Source organism: Mesocricetus auratus, unplaced genomic scaffold (assembly GCF_017639785.1).
Source record: "Mesocricetus auratus isolate SY011 unplaced genomic scaffold, BCM_Maur_2.0 Super-Scaffold_100018, whole genome shotgun sequence".
NCBI classification, from domain to species: domain Eukaryota; kingdom Metazoa; phylum Chordata; class Mammalia; order Rodentia; family Cricetidae; genus Mesocricetus; species Mesocricetus auratus.
Window position 1 is genome coordinate 21,756,856 of NW_024429199.1, and position 14,045 is coordinate 21,770,900.

The 14,045-nt window shown below is 39.1% G+C and overlaps 1 protein-coding gene across 29 annotated transcripts in view; it reads right to left on the reverse strand.

Moving 5' to 3' along the window:
- Positions 1–14,045, reverse strand: part of Epb41l2 (erythrocyte membrane protein band 4.1 like 2) — a 177,765-nt gene that overhangs the window by 66,725 nt on the left and 96,995 nt on the right. For 27 of the 29 annotated variants that reach the window (XM_040728280.1, XM_040728279.1, XM_040728278.1 and 24 more), the window contains 2 exons: positions 7,780–8,267; positions 6,723–6,938 (listed from right to left, as the gene is read on the reverse strand). In XM_040728280.1, coding sequence (XP_040584214.1) covers positions 6,723–6,938; positions 7,780–8,253 — 690 coding nt within the window. In that variant the 5' untranslated portion in view covers positions 8,254–8,267. Of the gene's footprint in view, positions 1–6,722; positions 6,939–7,779; positions 8,268–11,846; positions 11,975–14,045 lie in introns of all 29 variants that reach the window. The other 2 variants (XM_040728255.1, XM_040728256.1) reach the window with 1 other exon arrangement.

Genomic DNA, 14,045 nt, shown 5'->3' on the forward strand with positions numbered 1-14,045 from the left:
TCTCGAAAAACCAAAAAAAAAAAAAAAGAGAGAGGCCAGGCCAGCCCCCACAACTCTAAATTCTTTGTCTTCTTTAAGTGGGACTAAAAATTTGTACACTCTCATGTCATGACACCATTTTACCACTTTAGAAACCAAGTCCTTGGACAGAATTATCATCTTAAACCCTTTGGTTAACCTAAAGGAACAGAGAGTTAGTCAGAGACTCAACATTTGGATCTAGTCACTGAAATTTTAAATTTGCACATAAATTATTCCCAGTTCCAAATACATACATACAGTCTCTCTACCTCTCCCCCCTTTATGTGGGATTTTTTTTTAACTTTTTTCTTTTCTTTCCTTTTCTTTTCTCTTCTTTTTTTGAGACAGAGTTTGGAGCCTGTCCTAGAACTTGCTCTGAAGACCAGGCTAGCCTCGAACTCACAGAGAACTGCCTGCCTCTGCTCCCGAGTGCTGGGATTAAAGGCATGTGCTATCCAGTTCCTACATGGGATTTTATGGAGTATCACAACTTGTAGATCTTCCAAAGGTATATAGCTAAAATGATTTAACTGTTTTACCTATAAGGGTCATGACTGTAGTCAGAAACAAACCCAGGGTGGCGAAAGTGGACACTAACATATACATACCACTGCAGAAAGCAAGGGTACTAAATAGGGTTTCTGAAACTCAAAGGCAGTGCAGAGAAGGTCTGGGGACCATGACACACTCTCGGTTTTCTGATGGATGCTTCTGTCACCAGAACACTGCTGCTGAGAGCATGCATTCTGGTTGCCTTATTCATTACTAAGGAAAAATGGTGTGACATTCCTGTGTGGGCTACAACAATGCCTTCAATTCTCAGACAAAATCGACATGTGGGAAAAACTCGCAGATGTCAGAGGAAAATGTGAACCTTCACTCAGAATGCACATGTGCACACGCTTCTGAAGTCTCCTCAGCTTCCACACTTGCTTTCCAGCTTTAAAAAATACATACAGATTTACAAACTCTAGAAAACCCAGTTCAATCCTAGAAATAAAGGAAGCAAATATTTTCATTCTTACTTCGCAATCTGAGAATAGAAGAAAAGGCAGGAAACCACTTGTCCAAAACATACAGAGTCACCAGAAAAGTAAACATAAATCTCCTGGCTAGACCCATGACTTCAAATAAACTCACTGTACTTTTCCTTAGAGGAAAGAGCCCTGCTGTTTTAGCACACCAAGTGTGTAAATGACTTCTACAGCAGCATCACAAAGAGTCCTATATCCAAGTGTCTGGAGCCAGCACGCAGAATCCAGACGACCCTAAAATTCCTCACAACTTAAGCTCTGGTACCAAGCTAGGGTATCATATATATCATTTAAATAACTTAATGAGTTAAAAGTTGATATAGCCTTCATTTAAAAATATAATAATCTTCATTGGATATGAGGGCCAACACTTGGGAGGCAAAGGCAGGTAGATTGCTGTAGGCTGGTTCTCCTGAAGAGTTCAAGGTCAACCAGCTCTACACACATTTTCAGACTCTCAAAACTAATAGTAATAATATTAATTCTCAAAAATAAGATTTAAAATATGTGTGTGTGTGAGATTCCATTTACCAACAGGTGATAGATTAAAATAAAACAAACAGCAACTTTCATGGACAGTAATGAAAAGGTACTTAGCCCGAAACAAAATTATGAAAATATAATAGACTTTGGATAAAAGGAAGTGCATGACATAGCAATAAATTATTGTTTCATAAGCCAGAAAACACATGACAATCAAGTCCTTTCCACAGGAATTTTTTAGCTTAACTACAATCAGTCTCTAAGAATGCAGTGCTACCCAATCTACTTGCCACCTCCATCTCTGGGCAGCTGGCAAATGTCTGAGACATTCTTGTCTCCAATTAACCTTAGCCTGCATCTCCTTCCTCAGAAGAACACCAACTTCAAAAAATGGCAAAAAGGTTTTGAAAACCAGTTTACTTGGCAGTTGTCTTTATCTAGTTCCTAAGGCTCAGGAGGAGGAGGAATGAGTTCAGGGGGTCCCTGAGGAAAAACAAAAGAATTTTGAAACGGAAAGTCAAAAAATAAGAGCAAGTCACAGGTAGGTTTACAGTCCCAGCTACTCTGGAAGGCTGAGGGAGGAGGAAGTCGAGCTCAGGAGTTTGAGGCCATCCTTAGTAAGCTAAGCCCACCTAAAAAAAGGAAGTGTATGTGTACACACAGGAGAAGAGTGGGATATTGCTGGGTATATAGAATATATATATATATATATTATACATTTACAAACCAGTAAAAATACATAATAGAGTTGAACACACTATACATATATCCTACATGTTACTTCTACATATGTATAGAGTGATCTTAGTAGCAGAAATGACATTTAAATCAGACAAAAAATATCTTGCAGAATTATGCTTCCTAGCATTAAAAAACATTTGATATTATATAGCAACATTTATATCACATAGTTAAAGGGGGATTCTTTGTTGACAAAAATACTGATAGGTATTGCCAAACAGACCCTATGTTTTAAAGATTGTCACCTACAGACCATAATCTAAGCAATGCAGTGAGTTTTTAACACCCCCAACATACTGCTACTCCAACACCACAGCTAATGTGTTCCAAATCTTAAACAGCATCTTGGCCTTTGCTCTAGGGGTCAGTTTTAAACTAAAAATGGTATTTGAGGTCTTCCAAAATTTCACTCTATTCCATAAAGAACCAGACATTCCATCTCCTCATGACTCAGTGCCCAGTTTTCTTTATTTACCTTATTTGTTTGTTTTGTTTTTCAAGACAGGGTTTCTTTGTGTAGCCCTGGCTGCCTTGGAATTCACTCTGTAAACCAGGCTGGCCTCAAACTCAAAGATCCACATGCCTCTGCCTCCCAGAGTGCTGGTATTAAAGGGTGCACCCACCACACCTGACTAGTGGTCAGTTTTCTAATGGCTCCCCTCTACCATTATGGCTGCCCTGAGTAAAAATCATTAGGTCCTCTTTATTTGGGCATGTCATATAACCTAAGAGTGACTAAAAATAACACAAGTACATACAGGATGAAAGAGTAACTACATTCATCTAGATAGCCATGAGAGAAATACAACTTTTACTGACTGCTCTCCCAAGCCAAAACAAATAATTAATAAAAAATAAATAAATAAATAAATAAATAAATAAATAAATAAATAAAATACAGCATGTGTCTTTCTCAAATGCCCAAAAATTCATTAATAGCTACAGTTTCCCACACATACTTCCTCAAATAGCAGTCAGACACTAGTTTCCGGTACGGATCTACAGAAACACAGATAAGCACCAACAGCACATCATCTAAGTGTCTAGGCCAGCACTAGACAGGAAAGCATGAGAGCACCCGACTGTGGCTCATCAACCTCTGGACTCCACTCCTGAAGAGGAAATACAGCAGGTCTAATGAGAAGTAGACGCAAATTACTGTTACCAAGCAATCAGAGAACCACAACAACAAGAAAATTTAGATGAAAGAGACAGTAATTATGAAGAAATCCCACTCATAATTTCTCCTGCTCCACCATCTACTAGGTGTGATGAATTACACCCCATGTTCAGATACAAAGTCCCTGCTGAGAGCTCAAGTGAGAACATATACTGCAGAGTATCATCAGGAGCGTCTACTCAATTCAACTATGATGCTCATTTATGACTTACTGTCCTCAAAAGTTTGTTCTGTAAATAGCATAGTAAACAATCCCATATTAAAGAAGAGCATAAACTAATGCTCTCATAGAATTATAAGACTCTTAATGGTTCCCCAAGAAATTGAGTTCTTGGTGAATTAAAGGACTACGATTCAGCTTTTAAGACCGGGTACTACCTCAGCTCTACTTTGGGCAACACAGCAAACTGCTTCCCTGTGAGCAGCAGCATCAATCATAGAAGACTACCAGTTAAACTTTTATTTTGTTGTATTCTAAATTGAGATCAGAGAGCTAACAAATATATACCAAAAAAGATATCGGGAGGTTAAGCACATAGGAGCAAACTTCAAATCAGTGTGTCTGTTTAAAACAGACAATTCCAAAAGAAGAGCAAAGAAAGAGTAGCAAGTAAGCAAACAGATAACCCAAACTTAGAAGGTAGAATACAGTAACATACATTGGTACTATGAAAATAATGTGTGCCAATTCACCAGTTAAAAGACAGACTATAATTTTAGAACAAGTCATTTCAGTCTTAAAAGAAAAAGCAGAAGTTGGACCAGGCAATTCCCAACCAAAATAAAGCCACTATAGTAATATTAGTATCAAATAAGATGAACTTAAAGTACAACACAGCAATAAGAAAAACTATGCAAAAATATATAATCTTGAGATCCCAATAATCTAGTCTAAAATTTTAGAAAATATAAATTTACAAGAATACTAAGGCAAATTACCAAAGCGACCATTACAGAGACATTTTAACAGACTTAGAAACCAATACTCAAAGCAGCTAAACAATACAGGACAGATCCAAAACTTTATATAAAGAAAAGAATGCCATGCTTACCAAACTCAAAGAGAACTTTGCTGACTAGATACCTTGCTTCCAAGAGAACCTCTACTTCAGACCACATTTTGAGCACAATGTAACAGAAAACTGGGAATCTGAAAAAATTCTCTTCCCACAACACATCCATGTGTATACTCGTGCACTCATTTAAAATTTTAAATCATACCTATAAAAAATTCCAAAGGGAAGTAAAATGTTACAAAATAGAAAAGAAATAAGAAAAGCAATATGGCTGTTGGTTTGAAGAAAAAAAATTAAAACAGTAAATTTGCAACAAAAATATAATCAATAAAAAAATAAAAAAGAATATTCTTAGTGTTGGTTCTGTATCCTAACACTTTGCTGAAGGTGCTTATCTGCTACAGCACTGTCCTGGTGGAGTTTTTAGGGTCGTTTATGTATACAATCTTATCATCTACAAAATCAAAGATACTTTAACTTCTTCCTTTCCTATTTGTGCCTTGATCTCAGTTGTCATATTGCCCTAGCTAAAACTTTAAGCATGAGAATGAATAGTAAGGAGAGAATAGGAATCCCTGTCCTGGTTTTAGCAGATATGCTTTGAGTTTCTCTCTATTTAAGCTGGTGTTGGCAGCCTGAGTCTGTCTCTAAACATGTCAAAAAGGTAGAGCCTTTTAAGTCATGAGGGCTCCATCTTCCTGAATGACCTTAGTGTCTTCATACAAAAGGCTGAAGGAACTGCTGGGTTCCTTCTACCATGAGGGGGCAGCTTCATTTATTGCAGCACAGGAGGGATCAACAAAAAGGAGCCATCTTGCAAAGGGAGCTCCTCCTCAGACCCTGCTCTGACAGCTTGACCATGTGTTTCCCAGTCTAAGACAGTGGTTCTCGCCCTTCCCAATGCTGTGACCCTGTAATACAGTTCCTCATGCTGTTATGACCCCAACAATAAAACTATTTCACTGCTACTTCACAACTGTAATCTTTCTACTGTTATGAATCATACCATATCTCATATGCAGGATATCTGGTATGTGACCCTCAAAGGGGTCACAATCTACAAATTGAGAACTACTGGAATCTATTCTTTAAAAATTACCTTTCCTAGCCGGGCGTTAGTGACGCACGCCTTTAATCCCAGCACTCGGGAGGCAGGCGGATCTCTGTGAGTTCGAGGTCAGCCTGGTCTACAGAGAGAGTTCCAGGACAGGCTCCAAAGCTACACAGAGAAACCCTGTCTCAAAAAATTAAAAGTTAAAAAAAAATTACCTTTCCTAAAGTATTTTGTTATAACACCAAGAACCAATTAAGACAAGGACTTTTTAATTCTTTACTACTCTATTTTTGAAATGCCTCAAGTACCGAAACAATAACATACACAGTGAATAGAAGATCCAGAGAGTATATACAAAGATAAAGAACTATAAATGCTTACCGAGTGTCCTAGCCTGGCAATATAATCTATTCAAATATAATAAAACTGTTGTTCAACTAGAGAGCCACAGATGTTTTTATCGAGCTGTTAAAATATGGATGCCAGGAATCTGGTGTAACTGTTTTAACAGAAGACTAAAGGGAAGCTTAGTCCCCATTTTAAATTCACAAACTCGAGTACCAAGGCACTAGAGCTGCAAGCTGGCACCTCCACCACCTGGCAGTTACTGAGTCTAAGCCTTTATGTTCCCACTGTAACGTTGAGAAGGGAGTCTTACATGACACACAGTTCAGTGGACATTAACTGTTAGTGCATGGCATGTGAGCAAATGCCACTGTGAAAAGAAATAGGCAAACAGAAACCCTAGGGAGCTCATGCCAATAAATCACCTATTTTATAAATCATAGGTATCTTGTTACTAAAAGAAACAAAATGACCTAGGTTTATATCATCCTTTCTCAGGATGAGAGTGTACTGCTAAAATTTCATTATCCTAAAAATCACCTTACAACTATCATTTCTCAGGTAAGACACCCTACAGAGGTGGCAATCAGAAGCAACCATTCACAACAGACGTACGCCACACAGCAGTGAGTGCACACAGCACATCATCATCCCTGCTCAACCCTGCTCAAGAAGTGCTGCACAAATGGAAATGACGACTCTTCTACAAGGTTGTTATTGTGTTTAAAACCAAATGAATAAACTGGCCAATAGGAACTTGGTGCAGCAAGAAACATGTCCCATGTGCTTGCCACCAACAGATCACCTTCCGCCCATTGAGGGGACTCTCTGTTCAGTCCCTGCCTCACCTCAAGGTCACAGCTGTACTCAGTGCCATCTAGGAGGGTCACTTTGGCCAGGACAGTCTTGGTCTTCTTGGTAGCTTTCTGAGAGGCCACCTCTGCTTTCAGCTCACTGGTCTGCACTTCCTTGGTCTCCCTCTGGGCTGTCTCTCCTTCCGGCTTGTCTTCCTGGGCTTCCTTTACCTTTTCTTCTTCTCTGTCCTTCCTCACTTCTTCAGCAGGCTACCAAGGAAAAATTAAGCCCACATTTAAGTTAACCACCTTGTAGAAGATAACATAGAAAAAAATCAAGCCAGGAGGTAGGGGCACACGCCTTTAATCCCAGCACCCAGGAGGCACACAGACAGATCTGTGAGTTCAAGGCCAGCCTGGTCTACAGAGTGAGTTCCAGGACAGGCTCCAAAGTTACCGAGAAACCCTGTCTTCCAGGGTTCTAAATGTGGTAGGCAAGCACTCTAGCCACATCCTCAGCCCCAAGGAGAATCTTTAATGAGAATTATGATCTACTTTAATGGTAAGTCTTTTAAGACTCAAAAATTATGGAAGAAAGGGTATTTTCTATCCTTCATTTTGTCAGGTTCGTGATCTGAGCATTAAATGAATAAAAGAAACTATATCCCAGTGGCTATACTAAAAACAGCATTCAGATAACAAAATCTCTAAAACCTTAAACCGCAGCAAAACCTAGCTTTCCACAGGCAAACAAAACATACACAATTCACTACTTCCTCTCAACTCAATACAAGAATAAAGCAAAGATAAATAAAAGTGTATGGATTGAACAGAAAGGTGGGAGGCTCTGGCAGACTGCTCATCCTCATCAGAAGCATGGGTGATTAAGAAAGGGTGTGTGTTCTGTTGCTGTGGTGGTCTTCTTTTGCTTTGTTGTTTGGGAAATAAAGACTCAAAGGAAAGACTAATGTACAACAGTCCAAGTTTTATAATCCAGATACATTAGGTTGAGGCAGTATCTGGACACAGAAATCCGAAGTGATCTAAAAGAAGTCAAACCCTTCCCCTGGGTGGCCGGCTCTGTTCCCACTGCTGGTCTTCGCATACGCACCTGGGTCTCTACAGCAGTTTTCAAGGAAGGCTTGTCTTCCCTGACCTCCACCTTAACCTCGAGGTGTTTCCTCTGAGCCATTTCTTCTGCATCGCCCTTGGCCCGACTCTCTTCTTCAGGAACAGAATCCTCTTTATCCAAGATCTGTTCTCCCGCATCGGCTTGGGTAGGCTCTTTTTTATCTCCTCCATCTTTGGCTACTACTAAGTTGTAAGACTTCTGCTTCTTAAGCCAGGGGGGTATGAACCGAGAGATGCCCCTACTCTCAGACGGGTCCTTCTCTCTTTTCTGGCGGCGGGGACTTCTTTGGCTTTCAACTGCAGGACCAGGCTGGGAACCTTTTCCCTCCTCGGGCTCAGATAACTGATTCTGCTCATTTTCTGTGACTTCTTTAGCTTTCTCTTTAGGTGCATCTGCTCCTGCCTGGTCAGAGCCCTTCTTCACTTCAGATGCAGAGCCAACCTCAGTAGTCATGGTTACAGCTTATACTGCAACACAATAAAAACCACAAAATAGTAGTTTAGAAACTTTGGCACTTTCAATGTAGTGGCAAAGGGACAAAGGGGGTGAGGTGGGGTGGGAAGAGGAATGACAGAGAAGAGGAAGAGGCAGTGTTACGGAGAAAGACTCAGAAGCACAAGACAAACTGTCGTTCTCTGTTACACCTCTCACATCACAATGCATTAACTGTACAGTCGGAACTTAAGATCCCTCAGGCTCAAGACATAGTGATTATTTTTACTTAATACAATAGACTGTATTAAGAAAATGTCAGCAGTATTAGCAAGTATTGAGACACACTGCACTACAAAATCTACAGAAATGTTAGTATAAGAACCAATTTTAAATGCTGGGTGCTCAGCAGCAACAAAAAGCGTACTGAAACAGAACTGTATTGTTGCTTTGCTGTCCAGTGAATCCTGTGATTCACCAGCACTATTCCAAAAGCTAAGCTTCTCAGAAAATGATTAAAGCCAAATCAAGACTCCAAGTCGCACGCGCGAGCGCGCGTGTGTGTGTGTGTGTGTGTGTGTGTGCGTGCGTGCGTGCGTGCGTGCGTGCGTGCGTGTGTGTGTGTGTGTGTGTATAAAATAAAGGTTCTAATCCAAACTAAATATATTATGGAACAAAAAAAATACACCTAACAATTTATTCCATCACAACTAATGAAAGAAAATTTAATTATATCTAAAAATAACTACAATTCTAAATTTTATACAAGCAAAGAGGAACTTCTCAAGTACAGCAAACATAGTTCACAAAGATAGCAGGCAGGGGGTGGGGCCAGCTCAAACTCCTCTGCTCCCTTTCCCAGCATAGCTCTCCCAGAGTATGTGTTCAGTGCTGGTACCCTAGCTAATGGGTAATGTCACAGCTAACTTTTAAATAGTATAAACATGAGCAGAGTTTTAAAAGGAAAACTACAGTACAAGTGACCCTTTTCCCTTTTAAAACACACCATGTCAATACTGTAGAATGCTGTTTAGTCTAAGAAGAAACCCTGAAATTGGGTGGTTCTAGAGGTCAAGAACCTTAACTAATATTGTGATAAGATTCTTGTTTCAACAGCCCAACCTAACTACCATGTATAAAATGAGAGAGAGCCAGAAACAAGAAGCTATGTGGAAGATGGCTGCAGTAACCCAGGCATAATTCTTTACTAAGGCCAAAGCAATCAGGGAGTGTGTCAGAACCCTGTGGAAAAGGCAGAGGCCATTCTGGATATGGAAAAAGAGAAAACAAATCTTCAGAACTTTATGGGATACTGGGTAAGGTTATCCATTGAAATAGGACATCCAGGAAAGATGGGTCTAGCCAAGACACATAACTTGATTTTAAATTTGCTGTGATTGACAGGTTTGTGGAGATATCTAGCTGGCCAATAAAGACAACAGGTTTTAAAAGAGGTAAGATGTGCTCTAGAGATACTGTTGTGATCTGTAGTCACATGGATGGATGGCTGCAAGCAAGAGTAATAACAGTATTACCTTGGAAACCAGTTTTGTCCAATATTAGAGGGTTCTGCAAAGAATCCTTACTAATACCTCATGCAAGGAAGAGATAGGAAAAGGCATGTCAGCCAGAAGAAACATATACCAAAATGGCAAGATCAAAGAACAGTAATATGTTTGAAACCAGTACTACAAAAGAGGGAACAGTTAACTATCAGACCCACACATGATTTCCTATTTTTGAGTATTTACAATTCAAAATGCCTAACAACAAGAACATAACTGGACTTAGACCACACAGAAAACATTTTTTTCTTTCCCATGTCTTTTTCCACAAACCCATTTAAGAATGTTATATACAATAGTCATGTAAAATCCAAAGTTGATTTCTAGCAAATATTTTGTAATTACATCCTGAGAGCTGAACAACTATCTAGGTAAAGTTAAAAGAAAAATGTCCCACACTTGTACAAGCCAACCAAAATAAACTGGCAGCTCTCTAATTACTCTGGCTGTGAGAAACTGGGGAGCAATCAACTGAAGCTGATTTTTGGCCAAAATATTCAGAAAGCAGTGAAACATAAAACTGAAGTCTCCACTGTTAACCTCAACAAATTAATAACTGTTCATATTTTAGTCACAGGAGACACCACTATGTCAGATGGCATGTGTCAGGTGGTGTGCAATTTCTGTTCTTCAAAACATCCATGAATTACCTGATGAATCACAAATCTCCTTGTCTACTACTAGAAAAGATTTGTGTCAGTTTGTGAAAAAGATTACAGAACATACTATGGAACTATTCTGTAACTCATCATAGGTAGCTCTGCTCCCATCCAAATACATTATCATATAATATTTGAAAGTCATTACTTGACCATGTGATCACAATCTAAAGGACAGAAGTTGAAGACAAAACAGTTACTATGGAAATAAAGAGCACAGAGAAACCAAGCATAGGGTAAGCCTCACAAACTGTATCAGTAACCACTGGATTTACAACCCTGGAGATGACAAGTGTCACTATCCAAACTGATGTTATATGACAGAAAACAGTGGAAATAGCTCATTCAGTTGTGAATAGTCAACAATAAAGGTAGGCGTAACTCTATGTAAATAACCATATTCTTAAAATAGCTCCAAGAGGTCAAACCTAACTCTACCACCTTTATTTGTAAGATGGTGTCTTAAATCACTACCATCAAGCGAACATGATTGCAACATACATTTGCCATAATTACCAAGCATGTAATTTTCAGCATCTCAGATGTTGGTAGGCCTTCACTGAACCACCTAGAAAAAATGGAAACTCAGTGCTGTGTGTGGTGTAGTTCCAAAAATTCAGGGCTGCATTACCCACTAAAATAAAAATCCACTGAGGCACGGGTCTTTCTTTCATTTATAGTAGTAGCATCTAGACTTGTCTTCAATAGGTGGTAAACATTGTTTAGTAAATACTATTTTCTGGGTATTGTTAAATCATCTAATCTAACATACTTATTGTATCAGCAAGGGAAAAGATTTAGCAAGCTAGATTTGCCTAAGGTAACAAAGTTAAATGGGCAAAGCCAAAACCAAAACTAATGTTTCTCAAACTATAGCAATGCTCATTAATCTTTAATTAGAATTAACCAATTCCGTCATTAGTAGCATAGTTATATAATATACTAAGTAAAGATTTTTCTGCTTATCAAAAAAAAAGAAAAAGAAAACAAAAACCACTGCTGTGGTTCTGACACAATTATCATGTTGGCATTCTGCAACTGGGACTGATGAAAGTGGTTGTTATTGTGACAGTTCCAGGAGAAAAAGCATGCATCACTGAACAAGCAATTAAGCAGAAAACTATCAACAGAGGACCAGTAATGTTTAGCAGAATACGATATTAAAGAAAACCACTCTTTATGCCCTTGTGTTTAAAAGAAAAAGAAAAAGAAGGTAAATGCCAAGGTGCTGTCACTACAGTGGCTTAAACCACCTACCATACATTCTGCTGCTTAAAACACGTACTCTTAAATAAACACTACATACACAGATAGCCACATAACTTTACAGACTCTGGAAGAACTTCAAGTAAAGGGTCTGTGCTAATGGTAGCTCCAGGTGTTTCCTTACCATCTTAAAGGTCTGGGCTGTAGCCCATCTGGTTCATGCAACCCTTAAGCAAGAGCCTGGGTGGGAACTGCCAGCTGAGTGGCTCCCCTCCTGCGCTGAGGTTGCAAGCAACCATGCTCCGATGTTTCCTAGCAGAACATGAGAAGTATTTAAGGAGCCAAGATTAACAAAGAGGGAAAACACACATTTTAAACTTCAAAACTGGTGGTAGGAGGATAAGAGATCTTTCTTTCAATTCTGAAAAGCACAGAAACAAAACTGTTCTACAAATAACCATGAACATAAAAATGCACTGACAGTGTGTGGACAGTTCTAATTCAGCTGTTTTCTAGATGTAACAAAATTAGTGTTCATTTGCCATGTTCACGAGAGGGTAAGACATGTAAGTAGAGGATCTTGCTGATACCCCAACTGCTCACTTTTTTCATCTCCCCAAATAGCCCACAGCCAAAGGGAAGATCCTTTTAATACCTACTATCTTCCATGAAAGAATCAAATGTGAGAAGACCAAATACAGGAATGAGTCAGCAGCTACCTAATTCTACTAGGGAATTACAGGGCGATGCTTCTCAAACATACATAAAACATTAAAGAGGAAACTAGATGGGAGGAAGGGGAAGGGAAAGATAAAGAGCCTGAAAAAGGAGTAATAAAAACAAGCAGACAAAATGGACTGCAAGAACTGATGGACACAGTTCAGTGCAGAGAGCGTGGAAGGGAGGAGGAGGGAGAGTCACTGTAGGTTTGCTTCTCTTAAAGATGAGATGGTCTAGAAATGAGATGCTCTCTATTCACTAAGTGCAAATACATTTCAAAGAAAAAGCCTGTCAGTGTTTGGCACGCATTCGGTGAAGATAATCAAGTAATTTTTTTAAATAATCAGTACTGCCCAACCTACCTGTGGCATACCAGACCGTGCTTGTTTATTTTTAACTTATGACATACTATGTCTATAAAGATGTAAACTAATATCTGCTTGAAATTAAGCCCACACATCCAAAAGATGTGAACTACAAAGCAGCCCTTTGCTAGTTCCAGGATAGGCAAGATGACATTTCATTTGGAGCATGTATTTGTTCTCTTTCTCTTTGTAAATAAAACCCACATTTGTTCAGTTTTTCTCCTCCCTACTCATGGATGCACAGAGAATACCTCCAAGATGGGTCCCAATGTAGGTGCTGTTAGTTTAGAGCAATCTTTAGGTTCCCCTTTCCTCGTCAAGAAGACATGCATTTACCAGCTGATGAGTTTCCAGGACAAGATTTCTCCCTCTACAAGGGTGCGTGGCTTTCCTGCCTCTGAACACTACAGAACTGATGTAATCATTTTGAATCCAATGGAGCAGAAAGCCTAAAGACTACTGGCAGAGGATACAGAGCACTGGTACAAGTTATAGGAAAGAGGGTCCCGTTCTCTGTGATATAAAATAGCATGCTCTCCTATGGCTGAAATGATTGCCAAGGGCATTCAAACAGCTTCTGAAGTCTAAAGAAAACAAAGAAATAAAGCCTTAACGAACAGAAGAAGGCCAGTTTGGGACATGGAGACAGGAGGATTGGGAAGGTGTTCAAGGTCATCTTTGGCTCACATTAAGAATGTCTCAAAAATACAATAAAGAAAAGAAACTGAGAACACATATAGATTTTGATGATGGTGATGATGGTGATGGTGGTGGTGGTGATTATCCAGTGAGTTTTATAACTAAGCACCAAGTGGTAAAACTGTGTTTGATTGTTTTAGCCTAATAGAAATGAAATATAGCACACCAGTTATTAAATAACTCTAAATAAGAATGAAACAAAAAATTGTATTATATTCCTTTTAGATGTTGCAGAAGGATACATGAATAAAGGTATAATCTTTGCTGCTTAGTTGAAATGAAATAGTTTTGAGTTATAAGCCCAATAAAACAACTGACTCAACATCAAAAATCCAAATTACATTTCTAAATTGGCTAGGCTAATTTAAATCAGCCTAACATAACAAGAAGAAAAGGTGGCATGGCTAAATGATGATCACAGAGCTGATTAAAAAACAAATGCACCCAAAGGCCAGACAGAGGTAGGGTGGGTGAGTGTGTGACCTCAGCCGTCAGAAAGCTAAGGCAGGTCAGTTCAACTTTCTTCTAGGCTACAGTAGTCAAAAAGAAAAGGGAAATACAACTACAAATTTACAATGGAGACAACACATCTTAATCAC